The sequence below is a fragment of the Salmo trutta genome, chromosome 17 (genome assembly GCF_901001165.1).
Source record: "Salmo trutta chromosome 17, fSalTru1.1, whole genome shotgun sequence".
In the NCBI taxonomy this organism is placed as follows: Eukaryota; Metazoa; Chordata; class Actinopteri; order Salmoniformes; family Salmonidae; genus Salmo; species Salmo trutta.
In genome coordinates, this window is record NC_042973.1 from 52,350,281 (window position 1) to 52,376,721 (window position 26,441).

Sequence of the window (26,441 nt, forward strand, 5' to 3'; positions counted from 1 at the left end):
CTAGGCAGAGGTGATTTGATGATGTTGAAATGTTGCTGGAATAGTGGAGGCAGCTCCTGTTTTCTTTGCAACTTGCTGTAACTCTGTGGTTCTAAATCAATGGTTGTTTAGTGGTCCGAAAATGTCGGAAACACTAACTTGCTTGATTATGCTGTAGGTTATGTAACTGTTTTTTTACATCCAATATGCGTTGTGGACGGTTTTATGATGAAACAAAGGTGTGGTTGAATTTATTATGCCGCTGTGTATTATTGTCTCTACCTTAGGCCTATATATCACAGTGGCAAGGTATATAAACTAACAGGTTATAGAACAAATGAACACATAGGTTGTAATAAGAATACACAGGTTGTTATAGAACACATGGGTTGTAATAAGGCTTTTGTTCTGGCTTGGCTTCCCCAGTGATTTTACCCACGCACTGATCCTGTTGACATCAGTCAGTCAGATCCACTGCTGCCTGGCCGGCATCTCGCTCTCGCTCAATGATGATGCTCTCAATGATGATGTCAGAGATGCATTTAATACCAAAAACAAACAAATAATTATACAGTGCCTTCCTCTCTTACTTATCACAGCTGTGCAGGACAATTAGATCACCATAACCGTATTCACTGTAACTGGGCTGCTCTGTAGCATTAAGACCACTTTAAAGGGGTTTCTCTTACTGCGTTCCTTTAGCCAGTCCTATTTTCAGGGAAAGTGCTGTAGTGTAGCTAGTCTCCTTTCAGCCAGGCACTGAGGGATTGTGGAGTAAAAGGGTTCTGTGGAGTAGTGTGTGTGTGTGTGTGTGTGTGTGTGTGTGTGTGTGTGTGTGTGTGTGTGTGTGTGTGTGTGTGTGTGTGTGTGCACAGTCGGTCCTCAAACGAGTGGCTGGCTCTTGGGGGTGAGAGGATTGAGTTGAGCTGCAGCTAGGAAATTGGTATGATGATGGGGACCCTTTAGATGTGTCTGTGGGTGTTGTAAGTGTGTGTGTGTGTCTGTATGTGGGTGCAGAAGTGTCTCTGCCTCCTTATGCATTCGTTGAATCCCTGATTACTTGAATCAGGTCCTGTATTCATAGGACTTCTTCACCTGATCCTAGATCAGCACTCCTGCTCTGAGACGCTTTATAACTACGCCCAGACGTGATTGTAGTACAGGATATAGTAAGGGGAGCTGGTTTGGGTCTGGAAACATGGGTCTAGTTAAAAGTAGGGATGTAACGATTCACCCATACGATTCAAATGTTTAAGATATGACTGCATCGGTCCGCGGACCCCAAACGGATCCAAATGTAGCAGAAAATGTATTCAAACGTTACGATACACACATTCACAAATGTTTTGCTCCCATTTCTTTGTTTCTACCTTCCACAAATATCATTTTTTTGTACAACTGATGTGTCCTCTCCTTCATGGTCAAACTAAGAATGTAACTGTCTTGACAGTCATGCCCAACCACCTGGGAAATATCAGTAACCTAGTCAAAACTGCGTACTGTGCCAGCTTCGCGTACTGACCAATGTGTGGTCGGTGGCCTGTTCCTGATCTTGCTCATCTGAGCAACACGTTCAGCATTCGAATGCTAAAATGGTTTGTGTGATATTAGGCTGTATTAGTTCACAACCTAAAGTGCCTTCAGAAAGTATTCACGCCCCATGACTTTTATATTCTTCACATTTTGTGTTAAATTGGGATTTTGTTTCACTGGCCTGCACACAATATACCATAAAGTCAAAGTGTAATTGTGTTTTTAGAAATGTTCAACAAATGAATTCAAAGTAAATAGCTGGAATGTCTTGAGTCAAGTTATTCAACCCTTTTTGTTATGGAAAGCCTAAATAAGTTCAGGAGTGAACGTTTGCTTAAGTCACATACGTTGCATGCACTCTGGGTGCAATAATAGTGTTTAACATGATTTTTGAATGACTACCTCTATACCCCACAGGTACAATTATCTGTAAGGTCCCTCAGTTAAGCAGGGGATTTCAGACACCGATTCAACAACAAAGACGAGAGGTTTTTCAATGCCTCGCAAAAAAGAGCACCTATTGGTAGATGAGTAAAAACCCCAAAAAGCTGACATTTAATATCCCTTTGAGCATGATGAATTTATAATTACACTTTGGATGGTGTATCAATACACCCAGTCACTTCAAAGATACAGGCATCCTTCCTAACTTCGTTGCCGGAGTAGAAGGAAACCGCTCAGGGATTTCCCCATGAGGTCAATGGTGACTTTAAAACACTTACAAAGTTTAATGGCTGTGATGGCAGAAAACAACTGAGGATGGATCAACAACATTGTAGTTACTCCACAATACTAACCTAAATGACAGTGGCTGCATCACGTTATGGGTATCCTTGTCATCGGCAAGGACTAGGGAGTTCTTTTAGGATGAAAATAAATGGAAAAGAGCTAAGCACAGGCAAAGCCCCAGAGGAAAAACCTGGTATATACTGTACAACATTTAATGTTCCTGAGTGGCCTAGTTACACACAGCTGTAATCGCTGCCAAGGGGGATTGTAACATATATTGACTCGTAAATTAGTTTTCTGTATTTCATTTTCAGTAAATTTGCAAACATTTCTAAAAATACGTTTTCACTGTCATTATGGGGTATTGTGTGTAGATAGGCGAGGGAAAAATATATATTTAATCCATTTTGAATTCAGGCTGTAACACAACAATATTATATGGAATAAGTCAAGGGGTATGAATACTTTCTGAAGACACTATGTAATTTGCTAGGTTATTGGTATCTATGGGCTGTTGAAAATTGTTTTCCCGGAATAAAAGTAAGCTACCAGAAACAACTCTCATTTGGCTATACTTGCTGAACAGTGTTTCCAATAGATTTTATTTCAATTGTTAAGATTCACCATCAGTTTTGGTAGTTTTGCTTTAAACAATCAGTCTATATTGTCATTTTTAGATATACGGGGTAATTTTGATAAATTCATAATGCAGAATCACTTTTACGTGGCGCACTGCATGGCCAATGTGGAAGAAGAAAATAAGGTCACAATTTTTTCATTTTGAGAAGGGTGAAATCCAAACTTGTGCTACATATTCATTGGCTATGTCATACCTAATTCGTAAACGATAAATATTGATAAATGACTAGCTCAAACACTTAATCTGCAAAAATGACACGTTTTATTAGTGGGTGATGGTGATTTCTAAACATGATGGTGATTTTCAAATAGGCTACATTGCAGCCCCCCAATCTGATATTGTAGATGCTTAGTCTCCCTTATGGCTCAGATCAGATGCCTGCATAATACATACACATCATTTACAGTACATTCGGAAAGTATTCAGACCCCTTGACTTTTTCCACATTTGTGACCGACCGTCTCGATTCGGTCTTGAGGCAAAATATCCAATGTTTTTTACAATGGATAAAAGTAAAGACTGCTAGAAAATGGTATATCATACACTACAGTTGGGGAACAATGGGGATAGTAATTCTGCTTTGAAAGTTGATAAACCTGTAACCTCACTTTTGAGAAAATGACCCTTGAGTGTTTTGGTACCTACTGGAGAGTTCTTCTTTGTCTACACCCATTCTGCATCATTCACACCCTCTTACGCTTTAACCCCACCCATCTCTTTAAGGATTCACATGTGAGGCTATGTACTAAGCAACCAAAGATTTCAAGACCTAAAGTCTGGTATATACTACGGGTGTGTTCGTAAATTTAATCTGGAGTGCCAGAGTGTGTTCTGGGTGTTCGTAAACTCAGAGCGTTTGTCAGATTTGCCTTTGGTGAATTCCGAGTGTTCCGCGCTCATAGAGCACACTTGACGCTCTGGCCAAGGAGTAGCGTTGATCCGAGCGTTCTGACCTAACAGCAGCAGTCAAGCTAACTGGCTAACATTGGCTAGCTTGCTAGCTTCTTCCAGACACAAATGAGAGAACAGTTCAATCTGACCATTTTACTCATCCTAGCAGAGCTGGTTAGGGTGTTTTCATGTTATCCAAAGCGTTGCTGACTGCAACTGTGCTGCTGGCAAATTTAATTACGCTTTTTTGCCAACGTTTACTGACACCGGCCATATTCAAAGGGTGTTGAGCATTTGTAAATTTGTCAGTTATTCTGCGCTCTGGCACACAAAGACAAGTGCTCTGAAATCGGAGTAGATAACCAAAGCGAATTTACCAGCTACGTCTAGCAACAACTGTCACAGTGACAACACAAACATTCTATTGAAATAGTTACTTGCATAGTGGAGTCTTTTAAGACATGTAGCTACCTAAACAATGAAGCATCACCCCAACTCGTTACTACCTTGCATGAATCTGCAGGTAGCTAACCAACCAGGTTCAATGTAAACTAGCTAACATTAGGCTATAACTAGCAATGCAAATGGACCCTGAGATAAAAAATGTTACTACGCAGATCATACACTTAACGTTAGCTGGCTGGATAGCTAGCTAACCTTAACTAGCTAGCTAACAGTAAACTTTAACTTGAAATGAGAAAGACATTTCTAATTTTGTCAGAAAGTCAATCTGAATGTATTGCAATGCATTGCTAGACTCTCTTACCGTACACATGTATGGACGCTTCTCCCTCTGTCACGGATGCTATGGTTGCCCTTAGTTTGAAGATGTAATCCGGAGACAGGTGTTTTATACAACACCAGCCTTCTGTCTGTTCTCTTTTCGACTCACTTTAGCTATCATACTCTAATTCCACTGATTTCAAAACTCGGTCCTCCAGAAAGTGGAGAGCAACACTTATGCATTTCTACTACATCATATCTTTAAAAAAAAGCTGTGTTATAAAGGATTACATACACATACTGACCAGCTCATTATAAATAGAAGCATGCTACATGGCAGACCGATCCGAATTAATCTCTTGGCATGTCCAGCCCACTCATTATCTCAGCCAATCATGGCTACCGGGAAGGTAGCTGTTTTTTTCCGTGACTAAACCAACAAGGTTCGTAATTTAATAATTATATTTGTATTTACAGATGGCATACAAGTTTGTTATTAAGACACATGAAAATTCACATGTTCCAGAATTCACATGTTCCAGTTTTTGGGGGCATTTCTGCCCCCCAAAATTATTTTATTTTAAAAAAGTGTTCAAATGGCTCTCTGTGAAGTAGACTTGTGACATACGCCTAGTTTCCTGAAATGAGTCACATTTTATGTTACAGACTTACTCTAAAATTGATTATTGTTTTTTTTCCTCATCAATCTACACACAATACCCCATAATGACAAAGCAAAAACAGGTTTTTAGACATTTTTGCAAATGTATAAAAATAAAAACAAATACATTATTTACATAAGTATTCAGACCCTTTGCTATGAGACTTGAAATGCAGCTCAGGTGCATCTTGTTTCCATAGATCATCCTTGAGATGTTTCTACAATTTGATTGGAGTCTCCCTGTGGTAAATTCAATTGATTGGACATGATTTGGAAAGGCACATACCTGTCTATATAAGGTCCCACAGTTGACAGTGCATGTCAGAGCAAAAACCAAGCCATGAGGTCAAAGGAATTGTCCGTAGCGCGCCGAGACAGGATTGGGCCAAGGCACAGATCTGGTGAAGGTTACCAAAAAGTTCTGCAGCATTGAAGGTCTGTGGTGGCTAATTTCTGCATTACCAAATGAGGAGAGTTACAAACTTCACAAAACCAGTCAGAGTTATACTTAAACTACATCTTTAATAATAAGAGCTTTGCAAAAGCACTTGACTTTCAATGATGCTCCATTGAAAAGTGACAACAGAAAAGTACAAAGATCTTTTATAGCCAAGATACACCCCTCTCAACTTACATGACAAACCACAGATCTTAGGAACAGTTCACAAAGGGACTTCATAATTGAGAAAGGAGTATCCCTTAGCCAGATAGCATTCGCTATAAATTACCGTTCAGTTTGGTCCCTAAGACGAGGTTCTAATCTCGTTCCTGGTACGGTATAGAACAGAACCATTAGCTCATGTTCTCTCAAATGCTCTTTAGGTTTTATCACCCAAAGACATCATAAATCTTCCGTCAGTGTTATCTCATAGAGGCCCATCCTCAGTAGAGTTAACACACACAATAGTTAACAGAATACTCTATTCTGTCGAATAAAACAACCATTATAACATAATCTTGCAATTTTCCATGACAGGTCCCAAGAGCACAGTGGCCTCCATCATTCTTAAGTGGAAGAAGGTTGAAACCACCAAGACTCTTCCTAGAGCTGGCCGCCTGGCCAAACTGGAGAAGGGCCTTGGTCAGGGAGGTGAGCTCAGAGCTCCAGAGTTCCTCTGTGGCGATGGGAGAACCTTCCAGAAGGACAACCATCTCTGCAGCACTTCACCAATCAGGCCTTTTATGGTAGAGTGACCAGCCGGAAGCCACTCCCCAGTAAAAGGCACATGACAGAGAAGAATGGGAGAAACTCCCCAAATACAGGTGTGCCAAGCTTGTAGCGTCATACCCAAGAAGACTCGAGGCTGTAATCGCTGCCAAAGTTGCTTCAACAAAGCACTGAGTAAAGGGTCTGAATACTTATGTCAATGTGACATTTCTGTTTTTTATTTTCAATCTAAAAACCTGTTTTTGCTTCGTCATTATGGGGTATTGCGTGTAGATTGATGAGGGGGGAAAAACTATTTAATCTATTTTAGATTAAGGCTGTAACGTAACAATGTGAAATAAGTCAAGGGGTCTGAATACTTTCCCAATGCACTGTACACACACACAGCTCAGAGAGGCCCAGCTCAGAGAGGCCCAGCTCAGAGAGGCCCAGCTCAGAGAGGCCCAGCTCAGAGAGGCCCAGCTCAGAGAGGCCCAGCTCAGAGAGGCCCAGCTCAGAGAGGCCCAGCTCAGAGAGGCCCAGCTCAGACAGATCCAGCTCAGACAGATCCATCAGCAGCAGATTTGAATTTAGAATGGAAAATGAATGAGTTTATGCAACAAATGTTAGTTTATCATATTGAAAGGTTAATACGCTATTTAATAGGTTATTTATTGTAATGACAAACCATTCAAATCACATTTAAAATGTATCCTTCAGTACATAGCCATTATTGAAGACTGCCCATTTGTCTTCACCACAGCCCCACAGAGCCCTCTAAAGCCCCAGTACAGCTGCAGGGGGTTGGCGTGTGCCAGAGAGAGCAGAGGGACAGTTATCTATCTGTGGAGAGAGCAGAGGGACAGTTATCTGTGGAGAGAGCAGAGGGACAGTTATCTGTGGAGAGAGGAGAGGGACAGTTATCTGTGGAGAGAGCAGAGGGACAGTTATCTGTGGAGAGAGCAGAGGGACAGTTATCTTTCTGTGGAGAGAGCAGAGGGACAGTTATCTATCTGTGGAGAGAGCAGAGGGACAGTTATCTATCTGTGGAGAGAGGAGAGTGGGCAGTAATTGCCCGTATCAAAACAGTAACAGTCGGACACTTACATGGAATTTCAGGCTTAGCCGCAATCTTTAGAATAGATTTTGGTGAGTTTCAGTCTCTCTTTCTTGCCCGCTCTCTCGCCCCCGTCTCTCTGTCTCTCCTTGCCCTCCCGCTCTCTCTCTCGCTCTCTCTCCTCGCTCCCCCCCCCCCCCTCGCCCCTCGCCAGCCTCGCCCACCCTCGCGTCCTCGCTCTCCTCTCGCCCACGGGCCTCCTTCCTCAGTCTCCGTTCGCCCACCCTCCCTTCCTCTCTCTCTCGCCCACCCTCCCTCCCTCCCTCCTCTCTCCTCGCTCGCCCACCCTCCCTCGCTCGCCCACCCTCCCTTCCTCTCTCTCTCGCCCACCCTCCCTTCCTCTCCTCTCCGCACTCCCCTCCGTCTCTCTCTCTCTCGCACACGGCCTCCTCCCTCCCTTCTCTTCTCTCTCCTCGCACACCACCCCCCCTCCCTCTCTCTCTCTCTCTCGCCAACCCGCCCCCAGTTATGCCAGCAAGTCCTCCCTCTCTCTCTCTCATCTCTCTCTCTCTCCTCGCATCATCTCTCTCGCTCTCTCTCACTACCTCTCTCCTCGTCCTCATCTCTCCTCGCACACACCCTCCCCTCCCCTCCCTCTGTCTCCTCTCTCTCCGCGCACACCCTCCCTCCCTCTCTCTCTCTCTCGCACCCCCTCCCTCCCTCCCTCTCTCTCTCGCACACCCTCCCTCCCTCCCTCTCTCTCTCGCACACCCTCCCTCCCTCCCTCTCTCTCGTCGTCACTCACCTCCCCTCCCTCTCTCTCTCGCACACCCTCCCTCCCTCTCTCTCTTCGCACACCCTCCCTCCCTCTCTCTCTCCTAGCACACCCGCCCTCCTTACCTCTCTCTCCACTCCCTCCTCCCGTCCCTCATCTCTCGCCCGCCCCTCCCTCTCTCTCGCACGCCCCCTCTCGCCCGCCCCCTCTCTCTTTCTCTCTCTCTCTCTCTCTCTCTCTCTCTCTCTCTCTCTCTCTCTCTCTTCCCCCCCCCCCCCCCCCCCCGAACTAACCTCCAGGAAAGAAAGATTAGAATGATTATTTCCCTCATTTAATCAAGAGTCTGGCGAGCCGAGCACAGAGCTTACATTCCAGGAAAGCAACCCCAGGCCCTAGCCAGTGCTCATAACAACAACATGCAGGCCTAACGTCCGTGTTGATGCAGTAGCAGACACTGGACAGAAGTTGTGTTAGTAATTATCAGTATGAGAGAATGTTACTTTATTCTCAGGATTTATAGAGGCAACATTTTGCGAAACAGAATTTGCTGTACAGTATGTATAATGCCTGTTTTAAAGTGATCATAATCTGATTCACGTCGTATATTGACACGCTTATGAAAACCTATGTCACATTGCCAGTCTCAAGTACTCTCTGTTTTCTGTAAATACAAAGTCAATCAGCTGTCTTATGATCAGATGGGGCCTTTTGCTTGTCTTGGTGAATGTTGGCATAACACTGTAGTGTAGCCTACGGTGTTGGGTTCAATTCATGAGAGCTCATCACAGCATGTACACCAACACGTAGGTGCCACTGGTTGCCCCAGGCGCATTTTGTTATTGTTTTTGAGAAGGAGATGAGCATCTAGCGACGTAGTAAAATAAAATGTTCAAATCATAGTACATACTCTGCTGTTGTGACGCACGCGCAGTACTGTCCAAGGGAATAAAAGTGTTCGTTGCTTGAAGTATTGTCTGTTGATGTAATATCGCAAACGGACATGGCAGTTTCACCGCAATGGATTCCAACTTTGACATTCCTCTAGTATCGATGTAGCTGCAAGACGGTATGGCAGTAATCACCACTTTGAGGGAATTTTGGCAACACTTTAGCCTGCAGCTATTATGATTCAGTTATAATACATTGTAAGACCTGTCATAAGCATGCATGTCCGCTTATAATATCGTTATCGTCTCCTTGTGATCCTGACTAAATTACAGCCGCTTTGAGTCGGTTTGTCATTTTCTACCGGAGAGACATGACATATTATGCGCCTTAGACGTCGCTTGTTTTGGTGAATGTTGGCATAGGACACTGTGTATTGGTAACGGAATAGTCCTGACGGGACAAGGACGCCAGTGACGGTACTCAAGCAAGGTTGTGGTCCGTCGGCTGTTCTGCAGCTGAACGATGACCATGAACTCAACCCCTAAAGGGAATTCTAATTCCATTAGACCAGTACATGCTCTACCCCGTCTGGATTATCTAGCCTAGCTAGCAGTGACTTTCCATCCAATAGATGATATAAGCGGAGCAGTAATGCGTCTTACACAACATGATTCTCTGTGATTTACTCTGACTCAGAATCTACAGCAGCGGCACAGGCCATGACGAGGGCACGCGCTCTCTCACTCACACACACACACACACACACACACACCAACTCTAGCCTAGCTCGACCCCCGTGACCCCCAAAACCACTCCGCACTTTTTAACATTTACATCAACTCACTCTATATTCACATAATTGCCAATGGTTTATTATGCTAGTGCCCCCGTGCTCTTTAGAGAAAATAAAAACCATCACACTGCACCCGTCTCAGGTTTTTCTTTCTCTAAAGTTACATTTTAAACATTTCCTCGCTAAAAGAACCTTAGAAAGTGCAAGTGCTTTTCATCTTTGAGTGCCCTGAGCCTCAGAGTACTGGATGGGTTGGGTGTCTTGTTACAGGCTTATTGCATACAGCAGCAGCTGTGGAATGGGTTTCACAGAGAAGGAATGCCCATTAGCCAGCTTAGCTAGCATCTTAGCCTGGTCTCAAGTCGTACACAGCGATGTGACCCAACTGGGGTTTGAAACGGGATCTCGTGTGTCACAAGACTGGGTTAGGCCACTCCGCTAAAGCCTAGGCATTAGCTCGGGAAGCCAACATAAGTCTTCAGGTCTCAGACAGGATTTCTTATCCCGCAAGTGTGGCTCACAGAGGGAAGTGCCTATTCAAAAGGAAGGACCTTTTTGAGGTAACCGACTAGGAGCTAATCAGCTACTTATTCCACGAAAGCAGAGCTAAAGAGAGTCAGTGTATTCATGGCAGTAAAGCGCTCAAGGTGAAAGCAAACTAGTCTACGACATACACACACTGATAACACACGAGATTGTGACACTGGGTCAAAGCCAGTTCGTGGAGCCACGCTGTCATTTTTAAATCCACTAATGGATTGAAAGGAGTTTTACTCAAGCCAAATTTAGATGAAGCTTTTCTCCTCAATTAATGCTGCGCTTACGTTCCAGCTCACACCTTGGATTATAGTCTAACGGGTTAGAGTAGGTCACATAAGGTGTCAAGTAATTTATTTATTTTTTTAAACGTAGTCGCTCTCTCCTCTGACTGTGTGTACGCACAAATGTTTTCTTTTAACCGCAAGAAAAGATGCGTCCCAACTTCCACCCATAATGAGTTGCCTATACTGTGGGAGCCCCTATTGTGTATCATGTACCGTGTGTGTGTGTCATGTAGTGGCAGAGAGACAAAAGTCTCTGCGGCGTTCTGCCGTGCAGTTACCAGCAGGAAATGATGCTGGCTCACCCTGTGTGAGGTGAAGGTAGAATGCACTGCAGCAACCGTTTTCTAACTGTGTGTGTGTGTGTGTGTGTGTGTGTGTGGTGAACGCCTGCTTCTGTGCGTTGTAACATCCCCTCCAAGCTTCCTGTGGTTTTAATCATTGTGTTCCTTTCACTCTGACTGTAGCATAGTGCAAACTATACAATGCTCTGGTAAAGACATGCACGAAACACCTTACACACACACACACACACACATTACATTCACTCAGCTGCGTATGAGTCAGAAGTTCTTTCTCACTAAAGTCTCAGTGCTGCAGCAGAGAGAAGATGGTAGAGGGTTATAGAAGGGTTATTGGATGGTTGTAGAGGCCAGCCTGTTGCTGTGGAGTGTGTGTGTGTGTGTGGGTGTTACTGTATCTATGATCTATGGAGTGTGTAGGGGAGAGCAGGATTAGCGTGGATTTGATGACCAGGGGAGGTTTAGCAGGCCGACTACAGCTGAGTTTAGAGCCTGCTGAAAGGAGCCGATTTACACACACACACACACACACACACACACACACACAGTGGCTCGCAGGTCTGCATACGCACATTCATACCCACACATACCCACACATGTCAGAGTCAGCTCTTGCCTTTTGGGTGCCCCCCCCCACACACACACACACACACACCTTGCGATCAAAACATTTTAGTAGCCCTCCTCTTGACAGTTAAAGTTTTCTAATTACTTTCCTGCAATTCTACATATTTTGCCATGGGGCATAGAGAAAATGTTGCAGTTTTAAAGCAGGTTTGATGCAATTATACTCGTGCTTCTACACCTACATTGCTTGCTGTTTTAGGCTGGGTTTCTGTACAGCACTTTGAGATATCAGCTGATGTAAGAAGGGCTATATAAATACATTTGATTTGATTTTGCCATGAGGCGGAGAAAAGAAATAGCTGTTTTTCTAACGAATTTCCTGCCATTCTACACACATTTCTCCACAGGGTGGAGAGGAATGCTTGCCGTTTTTAAACATATCTTAGTGAGTGTGAGTAGCAAAATCAATGGGAGCCCCACGGTTGCTAATTCGACCATGATTACAAGTTTAGATAGCTGGCTAGACTTTCCAATAATAAAATGTAAAAAATGCTGACGTGGGCTAATTGAGTGACTCAGTGACTGACATAAAATAAACTGCTGATGCACATTTCCACATTGCTCCTGGTGTATTCTACAATTCTACTCTCAATAAGCTGAGACCCCGTCTTTTTGCGGTGGGGTGGGGAGGTATTGAGCCGCTGGCCTACAGCCAGTGGTCCGTCCCTATAATAGACCCTCGACAGGAGCCAAGGCTTTAAAAACAGCAGTGCCACGGAGGTTGCTCTGTGTGTGTGAAGGGATGGTGGTGGATAGGGGTGTATCTGTGTATGATAATGACTAACCATTCAGGCACTTATTTGTGTTGTGTGGTTAAAGAGCAGGGAACACAGAAGAAAATGACACAAAAGTAAAGGGAATATAGTGAGTAAGCACGAGTATAGGCAGGAGAAAGGGCTAGCCAGAGTGGGGAGGAGAGATAATGGAGGAAGCTGGCTACACGATCAATTCAGGGTTTTTATTAACTAGCTTTAGAAGGCACAGCACAAGGACATGGCTTGTAAGGCTGGTAGGTAAGTTTGTGATACAAATTATGATAGGAGGTTGCATGCTAACCAAACAAAGGACATTTTGCAATACCTATGGAACAGGATATACAAGACAACATAGGAAGTATTCTAAGGAAAGTATAGCATCATAAACGGTCTGATTGGCAATAAACATACAGGCTAGAACGTTAGCATTGTACAATTCTCCATACACATAAAGGGCACTTACCTAAGAGTGAGGGACGCCCAACAAGGGACTTGGGCCGCCCCATGCCACCACACACTGAACAAACACTACGGAAACACAAGCTACTTTATACCAGAGGAACGGTGATTATCAGAGGGAGTTAAGGTGTGGTGACTTGGCAGGAGATGTGGGATGTCCAGAGGGTAATTGGGGAGTCGGGGCAATGGCATGATCCTTCAGAACAGTCCAAGTTGACCTAGGTACTCTCTCTTTCATTTCCTCTCTCTACCGCCTCCGTCTCTCTCAAATCAAATCAAAGTTCATTTGTCACGTGTGCCGAATACAACAGGTGTAGACCTTACACTGAAATGCTTACTTACAGGCTCTATCCAATAGTGCAAAAAAAGGTATTAGGTGAACAATAGGTAAGTAAAGAAATAAAAACAACAGTGAAAAATAACAGTAGCGAGGCTATATACAGTAGCGAGGCTATAAAAGTAGCGAGGCTACATACAGACACCGGTTAGTCAGGCTGATTGAGGTAGTATGTAGATATGGTTAAAGTGACTATGCATATATGATGAACAGAGAGTAGCAGTAGCGTAAAAGAGGGGGTGGTGGGTGGCGGGACACAATGCAGATAGCCTGGTTAGCTAATGTGCCGGAGCACTGGTTGGTCGGGCCAATTGAGGTAGTATCTACATGGTTGTATGGTTAAAGTGACTATTCATATATGATAGAGAGTAGCAGCAGCGTAAAAAAGGGGTTGGGGGGGCACAATTTGCAAATAGTCCGGGTAGCCATTTGATTACCTGTTCAGGAGTCTTATGGCTTGGGGGTAAAAACTGTTGAGAAGCCTTTTTGTCCTAGACTTGGCACTCCGGTACCGCTTGCCATGCGGTAGTAGAGAGAACAGTCTATGGCTGGGGTCTTTGACAATATTTAGGGCCTTCCTCTGACACCGCCTGGTGTAGAGGTCCTGGATGGCAGGCAGCTTAGCCCCAGTGATGTACTGGGCCGTACGCACTACCCTCTGTAGTGCCTTGCGGTCGGAGGCCGAGCAATTGCTGTACCAGGCAGTGATGCAAACAGTCAGGATGCTCTCGATGTTGCAGCTGTAGAACCTTTTGAGGATCTCAGGACCCATGCCAAATCTTTTTAGTTTCCTGAGGGGAAATAGGCTTTGTCGTGGCCTCTTCATGACCGTCTTGGTGTGTTTGAACCATTCTAATTTGTTGGTGATGTGGACGCCAAGGAACTTGAAGCTCTCAACCTGCTCCACTCTCAACCTGCTCCACTCCAGACCCGTCGATGAGAATGGTCCTTCTTTTCCTGTAGTCCACAATCATCTCCTTAGTCTTGGTTACGTTGAGGGATAGGTTGTTATTCTGGCACCTCCCGGACAGGTCTCTGACCTCCTCCCTTTAGGCTGTCTCGTCGTTGTCGGTGATCAGGCCTACCACTGTTGTGTCATCTGCAAATTTAATGATGGTGTTGGAGTCGTACCTGGCCATGCAGTCGTGGGTGAACAGGGAGTACAGCAGGGGACTGAGCACGCACCCATGGGGGGCTCCAGTGTTGAGGATCAGCGTGGCAGATGTGTTGCTACCTACCCTCACCACCCGTCAGGAAGTCCAGGATCCAGTTGCAGAGGGAGGTGTTTAGTCCCAGGATCCTTAGTACCCTCAAAGCTCATCACTAAGCTATGGTGTTGAACGCTGAGCTGTAGTCAATGAATAGCATTCTCACGTAAGTGTTCCTTTTGTCCAGGTGGGAAAGGGCAGTGTGGAGTGCAATAGAGATTGCATCATCTGTGGATCTGTTTGGGCGGTATTCAAATTGGAGTGGGTCTAGGGTTTCTGGGATAATGGTGTTGATGTGAGCCATTACCCGCCTTTCAAAGCACTTCGTGGCTACAGACGTGAGTGCTGTGGGTCTAGTCGTTTAGGCAGGTTGCCTTTGTGTTTTTGGGCACAGGGACTATGGTGGTCTGCTTGAAACATGTTGGGATTACAGACTCAATAAGGGACAGGTTGAAATGTCAGTGAAGACACCTGCCAGTTGGTCAGCACATGCCCAGAGCACACGTCCTTGTAATCCGTCTGGCCCCGCAGCCTTGTGTATGTTGACCTGTTTAAACATCTTACTCACGTCAGCTACGGAGAGCGTGATCACACAGTCGTCCGGAACAGCTGATGCTCTCATGCATGCCCCAGTGTTGCTTGCCTCGAAGTGAGCATAGAAGTGATTTAGCTCGTCTGGTAGGCTCGTGTCACTGGGCAGCTCGCGGCTGTGCTTCCCTTTATAATCTCTAATAGTTTGCAAGCCCTGCCACATAAGACAAGCATCGGAGCCGGTGTAGTATGATTCAATCTTATCCCTGTATTGATGCTTTTCCTGTTTGATGATTCGTCGCAGGGCATAGCAGGATTTCTTGTAAGCTTCCGGGTTAGAGTCCCGCACCTTAAAAGCGGCAGCTCTACCCTTTAGCTCAGTGCGAATGTTGCCTGTACGCATCTCTGTGTGTGGAGTACAGGTGATCTAGAATTTTTATTCCCCCTCTGGTTGCACATTTAACAGGGTGATAGAAATTTGGTAGAACTGATTTGTTTCCCTGCATTAAAGTCTCTGGCCACTAGGAGCGCCGCCTCTGGGTGAGTGATTTCCTGTTTGCTTATTTCCTTATACAGAGTACATGCTGACTGAGTGCGGTCTTAGTGCCGGCATCTGATTGTGGTGGCAAATAAACAGCCACAAAAAGTATAGCTGAGAACTCTCTAGGCAAGTAGTGTGGCCTGCAATTTATCACAATATACTCTACTTGAGGTGAGCAAAATCTACACACTTCCTTAGATTTCGTGCATCAGCTGTTGTTTACAAATATGCACAGACCACCACCCCCCCCCCCCTCCCCCCCCGCCCCCCCTCGTCTTACCGGAGTGTGCTGTTCTATCTTGCTGGTGCAGCGTATATCCCGCTAGCTGAATATCCATGTCGTCATTCAGCCACGATTCTGTGAAACATAGGATATTACAGTTTTTGATGTCCCGTTGGTAGGATATTCGTGATCGTACCTCATCTAGTTTATTGTCCAATGATTGCGCGTTGGCGAGTAATATTGACGGTAACGGCAGCTTTCCCACTCGCCTCCTGCGGGACCTCACCAGGCGTCCCGCTCCGTGTCCTCTATACCTGCGTCTCCTCCTATTGCAAATAACGGGGATGTTGGCCCTGTCAGGTGTTTGGAGAATGTCCTGTGCTTCCTCCTTGTTGAAGAAAAAATATTTTGTCTAATCCGAGGTGAGTGATCGCTGTCCTGATATCCAGAAGCTCTTTTTTTGCCGTAAGATACAGTTGCAGAGACGTTATGTACAAAATAAGTTACAAATAGCGTGAAGAGAAAAAAAACGCATAACAGCACAATTGGTTGGGTGCCCGTAAAACTGCTGCCATTTCTTCCGGCGCCATTTTAACACTACCCCTCTCTCTCCCCCCCCCCCCTATCTTTATCTCCCTTTCCCTTTGTTTCCACAGTGGTGCGTTCTCTGAGGTGATCATGGCCAGGGAGAAGGCCACAGGGAAGATGGTTGCAGTGAAGTGCATCCCAAAGAAAGCACTGAAGGGAAAAGAGACCAGCATTGAGAATGAAATCGCCGTGCTTAGGAAGTAGGTACCGGGCGCCCTGAGGGGGATCAAGGGGGGAGTAGTTGCTTGGTTACGGTTGCCATCCTTCGACTCTGCCATCCTGGCTTTCTCTCTTCCTTCTCGCCAGTGCTTGTTTCTCTTGGTCCTTTATCTAATGACCCTGAAGCAGCAGTGTAGTTTAACAGGTTTCACTGTTCAGGTCACCGACGTCAGCACACATACACTCCTCCTGCTTGTCATTCACCCACCTGTCTCTCTGAAGGAGGCCCGTCATTCACCCACCTGTCTCTCTGAAGGAGGCCCCTCATTTTATCTCTTTTCCATGGTGTTTTAGTGTTCTGATGACCCACACCTTGTTGCTTGGACACCAGAGTGGTATACTACAATGCAAGCTAGATTTACTCAGGGTTTTCTTAAGCAAACCAGCTTCAGTTAGCTTCACATTCTAGCTCAGGATTCATCCATATTACGACGGTGGATATTGCTCATCCGCCTGCCACTCTCTCGCAGGCTTGTAACTGCGTGTGCATGTTGAATGCCGGACTCTTCATTGAGACAATACTGAAACACCAATCCATGGGCGATTCAGTTATCATTTGTGCCAACATCAAAATACAAATTCAGCAGGCAATGGTGTTACTTATTGTTGATGCCACCTTTAATGTGTTTATCAATGCATAAGCACCTTTTTCCCCACTCGGTTATCCGGAGTTGACCAAAGTTACCTCACTAGCTACTCTAAACCAGGTACATAGTATACAGTTGAAGTCGAAAGGTTACATACACTTTCCAAATGCCTGAATGTACCACATTCATCTGTACAAACAATAGTACGCAAGTATAAACACCATGGGACCACGCAGCCGTCATACCTCACAGGAAGGAGACGCGTTTTGTTTCCTAGAGATTAACGTACTTTGGTACGAAAAGTGCAAATCAATCCCAGAACAACAGCAAAGGACCTTGTGAAGATGCTGGAGGAAACGGGTACAAAAGTATCTATATCCACAGTAAAACGAGTCCTATATCGACATAACCTGAAAGGCCTCTCAGCAAGGAAGAAGCCACTGCTCCAAAACCACCATAAAAACACCAGACTACGGTTTGCAACTGCACATGGAGACAAAGATCGTACTTTTTGGAGAAATGTCCTCTGGTCTGATGAAAGAAAAATAGAACTGTTTGGCCATAATGACCATCGTTATGTTTGGAGGAAAAAGGGGGAGGCTTGCAAGCCGAAGAACACCATCCCAACCGTGAAGCACACGGGTGGCAGCATCATGTTGTGAGGGTGCTTTGCTGCAGGAGGGACTAGTGCACTTCACAAAATAGATGTCATCATGAGGTAGGAACATTATGTGGATATATTGAAGCAACATCTCAAGACATCAGTCAGGAAGTTGAAGCTTGGTCGCAAATGGGTCTTCCAAATGGACAATGACCCCAAGCATACTTCCAAAGTTGTGGCAAAATGGCTTAAGGACAACAAAGTCAAGGTATTGGAGTGGCCATCACAAAGCCCTGACCTCAATCCTACAGAAAATGTATTGGCAGAACTGAAAAAGTGTGTGCGAGCAAGGAGGCCTAAAAACCTGACTCAGTTACACCAGCTCTGTCAGGAGGAATGGGCCAGAATTCACCCAACTTATTGTGGGAAGCTTGTGGAAGGCTACCCAAAACGTTTGACCCAAGTTAAACAATTTAAAGGCGATGCCAACAAATACTAATTGAGTGTATGTAAACTTCTGACCTACTAGGAATGTGATGAAAGAAATAAAAGCTGAAAAATCATTCTCTCAACTATTATTCTGACATTTCACATTCTTAAAATAAAGTGGTTATCCTAACTGGCCTAAGACAGGGAATTTTTACTAGGATTAAATGTCAGGAATTGTGAAAAACTGAGTTAAATGTATTTGACTAAGGTGTATGTAAACTTCCGACTTCAGCTGTAGGTATGGAGCGAAATACCTGTCAAAAGGTTGAACGTACATATCATTAGGATCGTGAGAAAAACCATGCAAGAAACATAAAACGTAAACTTTGAAATAGGGTTTTGTACGTTTACAGATCTATGTTACAACTATTAATGAATATTTACACGTTCAATTCTTACTTTACTTCTCCCTTTACTCGGTGACAGATCTTTTTTATGCGGACAAACTTTATTCAGTAATGTGCCATCTGCAAAGGACATGAACTGAACGTAGCTAGTCGAAGTTAACTAGTTAATCAAGCAACTCTTGCCCAGACATTAGAGTTGCTTTGCAGCTTCCGGTTTAATTTGCAAATGAAAAGTCTAGAGCTTGTTTTAGAACTGCATTCAATAACTACGTTACACCAGTAGATGGCGTAGTATAGGCTTGGGCCTTCAGCAAATGACTTGTGTGAGAATGGTAAAGACACAGAAGAGCCTTGTCTAGAATAACCACCTGCACTGCAAAATAGATAGCAGAGTAAGCCTAAATCATATTTACTATCTAAATATACCATGCTGTTGTGTTATTTAATGGCCATATAATTGCATCATTTGTTTTTATAGCCGCGTGGAGCTATTATGGTGATCATGTGACCTAATGAATCGCACTTTTTCATGTATTTGGGAGAACGGACTCTAGGCCTTGTATTAGGCATTTGATTGTTTTTTTAATGAATTCCACTCTGTATGTAGGCTTGTTATAGCCATTTTCATTGCACAGCCCCATCGCGCAGAGGCCATGTATCCATTTCAATAAATGAGACAAAACAAAATATTGATTAAGTCTTGGCTGTAACCTGTCCTGAGCGAAATAGCCAAGGGGTCCCAAATGGTCAAGACCATCTATAGCTTATTCTTATTGCCAGATCTGTTTTCCCGATCAGCCACAGCATGTGCTTCTTCAACAATTTTGTTTAACATTTAGAGGATGTATTTAGAAACCTGTGAGCTAGGGTCTCTTTTTTAACGCGAGCCATATAATAAAAACGGTTAGAAAACACAAATAGAGTTCTAAAATTATTCTGCAAGACACCAGTACCCAAAATGATAGCCTAAATTGCAATGCCTACAAGTTGAAGGCCAATTTTTTTGATTTGGATATGCCTAAATCAAACGTTGAATTATTAAAGTAATGGGCTAAAGAACTTTTCAATAAACAAACTGGTGAGAATGTTCTATTCTCTTTGATTTAGTTCCTATTGCAACTCAAACAAATGACATACTGACTGACTGACTGAACTGAATGAAGGATTAATTAGATGTTGAATTGACGAGTTGCACGCATCATGCATGTTTTGCGCTTTATTTGGCTAGTAGGCAAATAGGCCTATATTGGGGTATAATGACAATGAATGCATGCCTCCAGAAGGGCATCTTCTGAGGCTGAGGGGGGCTTTTCTGAAGGCGAATGGTGCTGTGGTGCTGCATGGAGATCACAAGCTCTTCAACTGGGCAGCAGTGTCGCGATGGAGGGAATATCCTATAAATCAAATCCAAATTGTATTGGTCACATACACGTGTTAAACAGGTGTTATTGCGGGTGTAGTGAAATGCTTGTGTGTCTAGCTCCAACAGTGCAGTAATATCTAACAAGAAATATCTAACAATACACAACAATACACACAAATCTAAAAGAATGGAACTAAGAATATATAAATATTTGGACAAGCAATGTCAGAGCGGCATAGACTAAGATACAGTATATACAAATGAGATGAGTAATGCAAAATATGTAAACATTATTAAAGTGACTAGTGTTCCATTATTAAAGTGGCCAGTGATTTCAAGTGTATGTATTTAGGGCAGCAGCCTCTGTGCTAGTAATGGCTATTTAACGGTCTGATGGCCTTGAGATAGAAGCTGTTTTTCAGTCTCTCGGTCCCAACCTGTACTGACCTCACCTTCTGGATGATAGTGGGGTGAACAGGCAGTGGCTCGGGTGGTTAATGTCCTTAATTATCTTTTTTGCCCTTCTTGTGACATCAGGTGCTGTAGGTGTCCTGGAGGGCAGGTAGTTTTCTCCCGGTGATGTGTCTGGAGAGCACTGCGGTTGCGGGCAGTGCAGTTGCCGTACCAGGAGGTGATAAAGCCTGACAGGATGCTCTCAATTGTACATCTATGAGGGTTTAAGGTGCTATGACAAATTTCTTCAGCCTCCTGAGTTGCGCCTTCTTCACTACACTGTCTGTGTGAGTGGACCATTTCAATGTGTCAGTGATGTGTACGCCGCTGAAGCTTTCCACCTTCTCCACTGCGGTCCCGTCGATGGCAATAGGGGGTGTTCCCTCTGCTGTTTCCTGAAGTCCACGATCAGCTCCTTTGTTTTGGTGATGTTGAGTGAAAGGTTATTTTACTGGCACCACACTCCCAGAGCCCTCACCTCCTCCCTGTAGCCTGTCTCGTTATTGTTGGTAATAAGGCCTATTGTTGTCGTCCGCAAACTTGATAAATGAGTTGAAGGCTTGCGTGGCCACGCAGTCATGGGTGAACAAGGAGTACAGGAGGGGGCTGAGCACGCACCCTTGTGGGGCCCCAGTGTTGAGAATCAGCGAAGTGGAGGTTTGTTTCCTACTTTCACCTCCTGAGGGTAGCCTGTCAGGAAGTCCAGGACCCAGTTGCACAGGGTGGAGTTCAGACCCAGGGCCTCAAGCTAAATGAGCTTGGAGGGTACTTACTATGGTGTTGAATGCTGAGCTATTGTCAATGAACAGCATTCTTACATAGGTATTCCTCTTGTACAGATGGGATAGGGCACTGTGCAGTGTGATGGTGATCGCATCATCTGTGGATCTATTGGGGTGGTAAGCAAATTGAAATGGGTCTAGGGTGTCAGGTAAGGTAGAGGTGATATGATCCTTGACAAGCCTCTCAAAGCACTTCATGATGACAGAAGTGAATGCTACGGGGCAATAGTCATTTAGTTCAGTTGCCTTTGCTTTTTTGGGAACAGGAACAATGGTGGACATCTTGAAGCATGTGGGGACAGCAGACTGGGATAGGGAGAGATTGAATATGTCCGTAAACACTCCTGCCAGCTGGTCTGCGCATGCTCTGAGGAAGCGACTAGGGATGCCGTCTGGGCCGGCAGCCTTGCGAGGGTTAACACACTTAAATGTCTTGCTCACATCAGCCATGAAGGAGGAGAGCCCACAGTCCTTGGTAGCAGGCCGCGTCTGTGGCACTGTGTTATCCTTACAGTGGGCGAAGAAGGTGTTTAACTTGTCTGGAAGCAAGACGTCAGTGTCCGTGACGTGGCTGGTTTTCCTTTTGTATTTCGTTACTATCTGTAGACTCTGCCATATACGTCTCATATCTGAGCCGTTGAATTGCGACTACTTTGTCTCTATACTGACATTTTGCCTGTTTGATTGCCTTACGGAGGGAATAACTACACCGTTTGTATTCGGCCATATTCCCAGTCACCTTGCCATGGTTAAATGCGGTGGTTCGCGCTTTCAGTTTTTCGCGAATGCTGCCATATATCCACGGTTTCTGGTTAGGATGGTCACGGTTTTAATAGTCACAGTGGGTACAACATCTCCTATACACTTCCTGATCAACTCAGTCACCATATCAGTATATTTGTCAATGTTGTTCTCGGAGGCTACACGGAACATATCCCAGTCCGCGTGATCAAAACTTTCTTGAAGAGTGGATTCCGATTGGTCAGACCAGCGTTGAATAGTCTTAGCACGGGTACTTCCTGTTTGAGTTTCTGCCTATAGGAAGGGAGCAACCAAATGTTAATTTCAAAGTCTATATGTTCATGACTCGATTCATATAAATCTTGTGAAATATTAGAAATTCATATTAACCCCTCCTACAGAATATGCTTTGCCATAATTTTGAGTGATTTTAAATAAACTTCTCATATTTCTTCTCGAATCTGTAGGACATAAAACAATTTAGAGGTAAGATGGATATCGATTTTTGAGACATGACATGTAGTGTTTTCATATTTTAGTACTGTATGCACTTTTCAGAATGATTTAAAATTCCTGTTTTTCTAACATTTCTGAGCGCATACTAAGCTTTCTATTTTCAAAGCCTTTTACATTGACTTCAGCTCGTGTCACACAGATTTTGCCTTTTGCGACCCGTGGAAACAAATTTAAAGACAACGACCACAAAATGTAAAATTGACTGAAGTTGTTACGAGAAACCTGCACCGCTATCAACAGAGCTCGTTGCTTATTATGGGATGTATTAGGTTACGAAATCTGACTTTTTGGATAAAATGTTTATTATATGTCAGAGAAAGACCCCACTCAACGATTCAGAACATGAATTATCATATTTGTCTTGGTAAAGTGTGTTTTATAACGTAAGGAAGTGAAATTTCATCGCCAAGTCCATTTTTTACCCACTATGGGCAGAGCGGGTGGACACCCTATGATTAGTTAGAACTCTGAGCAGAGGGACTTTCTTTCTGTGTGTCTCAAATAGCACCCTATTCCCTATGTAGCTCAATGGGCTCTGGTCAAAAGTAGGGCACAATATGGGGAATAGGGTGCAATTTGGGATTCAGACATTTCTCCTTGCTGCTGGTGAAACACTGAAGTAGAGGTTTCAACAAGTTCATTGTCTGCCTTGTCACCAGACACACAACCACACACACACACACACACACACACACACACACACACACACTTTTCACCCACGCTCACACACAGATTTTTTTCTATGGCCTATTGAGAACAGAAAGAATATTGAAAACACTTGATGATTCAAAGCAATTTAACATGAAAAGAGCTGCGTTTCAAATGGGACTGGTTAAAAGTAGTGCACTGTAGGGAATATGGTGCTGTTTGGGACTGACATTGCTTTGTTGTAATGAATAAAACTATTTGGTGAGGAAATTGGGCATTATTGTGCTGTGCATTGAAATGGTCAGAGGTTAGCAGAACGGTAAGTCAATTAAATATACTGTTTCCCCTCTTCAGGATAAAACATGAGAACATTGTGGCTTTGGAGGACATCTACGAGAGCTCCAACCACCTATACCTCATCATGCAGTTGTGAGTACAGTACCTCAACCACCATTTTGTCTGTCTGCATCTCGTATATGTCCGTCTGTCTTTCTGATAATGCAGGACCGGAGTTCATATTTCTAGAAGAGGTGTCTGTACTTGCGCAGTAGAAAACAGGAAGTGCCGGTACTCTGTATCCGTGTGAGCCACTGGTCCAAATCAATCACTGTGATAGCGTATCATGTAAAGCGTTCAAGGGCTATCGAGGTGCGTTTTTGGCCTTGGCTATACAAAAGCAACCTGTATGGATGTAAGCATTCCCAAAGAGTTGCTTCTATGTTTCTTTTTGTGTCGTGGTTGTAACACTGTAGCGAACACAGTCTGGCGAAAGACTCATTAAAAAAAGAGTCTCTAGGGTCATTTTCCCAGACATGGATTTAGCCTTGACTGATTTTAAAAAAGGCATGATCAATGGAGAATCTCTATTGAAATAGCCTTTTAATTCAGGACTAAGATGAAGTGTCTCTGAAAACTTTGAAAGAAAAGATAAAGCTGCACGCTAGCTCCGACGCAATAATTTATTCCCCAACATTTCGACACGAAGCTTCATTAGGGTTACATGTGTTTTAAGTATCTGGGGAAAACAGCCCTAAGTGAGGGTTAGGTTAATTCAGTCCTCAATCTCCTCCGAGTATCTGGACGGAAGGTGTTTGACTGCATCGTGAAGGGTTAGTGTTGTGGTTGAGGCTAGGGTTGAACCAGGAGCTGGACATGAAGCCAGGGTTAAGGTTAGGGTTGAAGTTGAACCCGGATATAGACATGAAGCTAGGGTTACGCTTGGGTTAGATTGACTAAACCTCTGTCTCTGTCTCAGGGTGTCTGGTGGTGAGTTGTTTGACCGCATCGTAGAGAAGGGTTTCTACACAGAGATGGACGCCAGCAGGCTCATTAAACAGGTGCTTGACGCTGTCAACTACCTCCACGCTATGGGCATCGTACACAGAGACCTCAAGGTACTGAGTGAGACGCACACATACACGGAGCTCAAATCTCTTATTCCCCCAATACTGATTGTTTCTTTTCTCAGCCAGAGAACCTGCTTTACTACAACCCCCGTGATGAGGCCAAGATCATGATCAGTGACTTTGGTCTGTCTAAGATGGAGGGGACAGGAGACGTGATGGCCACTGCCTGTGGGACACCAGGATATGTGGGTGAGGCTGTTCTCTCTACCCTCTGGGCTGTTAGGATCCATATTAGCTACTGCCAAAGCAGCAGCTACTCTTCCTGGGGTCCACACCAAACATGAAACTTGACCTAATACATCATGTGAATAGACAAGTGCATCACAAAGACAAAACTACGGAAATGCAACAGAAAGTATACATGCTTTCATTTATGCCTTCATAATCATGTGATTCGTAGACACTACTGAATTCAAGTGCAACACACACAAAAGGAAGTGGAAATGCAAAAACAATAACAGGTGTGTTGCAAATAGGATGACACTTCACTAAATTCCCCTGACGTGAATATAGCAACCGTGTTTTGCTGAATTCCCCTGATGAGAATAAAGCTACCTTGTTTCTATAGTTACCGCCCGTAATGGGTATGCTGGAGTAAAGTATAGACTTTTTATTTTTTACGGTTACCACCCACAATGGGTTTCATTAGGTAAAATGCAGCATTCATGAACATGAAATGACCAGGACTTGAATCTTGAGCCTTGTTACAGTTTATCGCCCTTAACGGGTTACTTGAGATATAGTGCAACGTGTGACAGTACAACCTGCTATGGGTTTCATTAGGTAAAATGGAAGGAAGACATGACATAAGGAAGTCTGCCGTAGTGACATAATCTAAACATATCTCGACTTCTGAGTTAACCTAAACAGAATTTGCCTAATTTGATCGGAGGAAACCTCACCCAAACAAAATGAATATGAGTTTAGTATATACAGTGGTGAAGTAGTGGATGGTTTCTGGAAAACACTCCATAAGAACATACGGCAACAGAGCTTTGGTTCTCCCTGTGTCCTTGTTTACTTAGGGGTTCATGTGGAAGAAGCCTTATTTCCTATCCACACAAGTATGTTCGGAACACACTATGCTAGTGTCAGTTCAAGCTCAACACAGGGATTGTAAAGGCGAGGCCTCAATGTTCTAAATCTCCCTCTGAACCTTATGATGTTCTCCACAGCCCCAGAGGTTCTGGCTCAGAAGCCCTACAGCAAAGCAGTGGACTGCTGGTCTATCGGAGTCATCGCTTACATTCTGTAAGTACCTCATAAAAACTTATTTTCTTTTGTGTCACTGGCTTAGACACAATACCCCATAATGTCAAAGTGAAATGATGTGTTTTTAGATATTTTTACAAATTAATTAAAAAAATGAAAAGCTGAAATGTCTTTAACCCCTTTGTTAAGGCAAGCCTAAATATGTTCAGGAGTAAAAATGTGTTTAATAAGTCACATAATAAGTTGCATGGACTCACTCTGTATGCAATAATAGTGTTTAACATGATTTATGAATGACTACCTCATCTCTGTACCCCACACATACAATTATCTGTAAGGTCGTGCAGTGAATTTCAGACACTGATTCAACCACAAAGACCAGAGAGGTAAAACAATTACAGAGTTGAATGGCTGTGATAGTAGAGAACTGAGGATGGATCAACAACATTGAAGTTACTTCACAATACTAACCTAAATTACAGTGAAAAAGAAGGAAGCCTGTACAGAATAACAAATAGTCCAAAACATGCATCCTGTTTGCAATAAAGCATTAAAGTAAAACTGCAGCAAAGAAATTAACTTCATGTCCTGAATACAAAGCGTTATGTTTGGGGTGAATCCAACAAAACACATCACTGAGTACCACTCTTTAACAGACACTGGGAGTCAACTTCACCTTTCAACAGGACAATAACCTAAAACACAAGACCAAACCTACACTGGAGTTGCTTACCAAGAAGACAGTGAATGTTCCTGAGTGGCTTAGTTACAGTTTTGACCTAAATCGGCTTGAAAATATATGGCATGACTTCAAAATGGCTGTCTAGCAATGATTAACAATCAACTTGACAGAGCTTGAAGAATTTTTT

The 26,441-nt window shown here is 43.9% G+C and overlaps 1 protein-coding gene across 2 annotated transcripts in view; it reads left to right on the plus strand.

Moving 5' to 3' along the window:
• Window positions 1-26,441, plus strand: part of LOC115152394 (calcium/calmodulin-dependent protein kinase type 1D) — a 48,457-nt gene that overhangs the window by 15,562 nt on the left and 6,454 nt on the right. The window contains exons 2-6 of one of the 2 annotated variants that reach the window (XM_029697231.1): window positions 16,277-16,408; window positions 23,309-23,383; window positions 24,210-24,348; window positions 24,423-24,549; window positions 25,536-25,611. In XM_029697231.1, the coding sequence (XP_029553091.1) occupies window positions 16,277-16,408; window positions 23,309-23,383; window positions 24,210-24,348; window positions 24,423-24,549; window positions 25,536-25,611 (549 nt within the window). The remainder of the gene's footprint in view (window positions 1-16,276; window positions 16,409-23,308; window positions 23,384-24,209; window positions 24,349-24,422; window positions 24,550-25,535; window positions 25,612-26,441) is intronic. The other variant, XM_029697233.1, reaches the window with a different exon arrangement.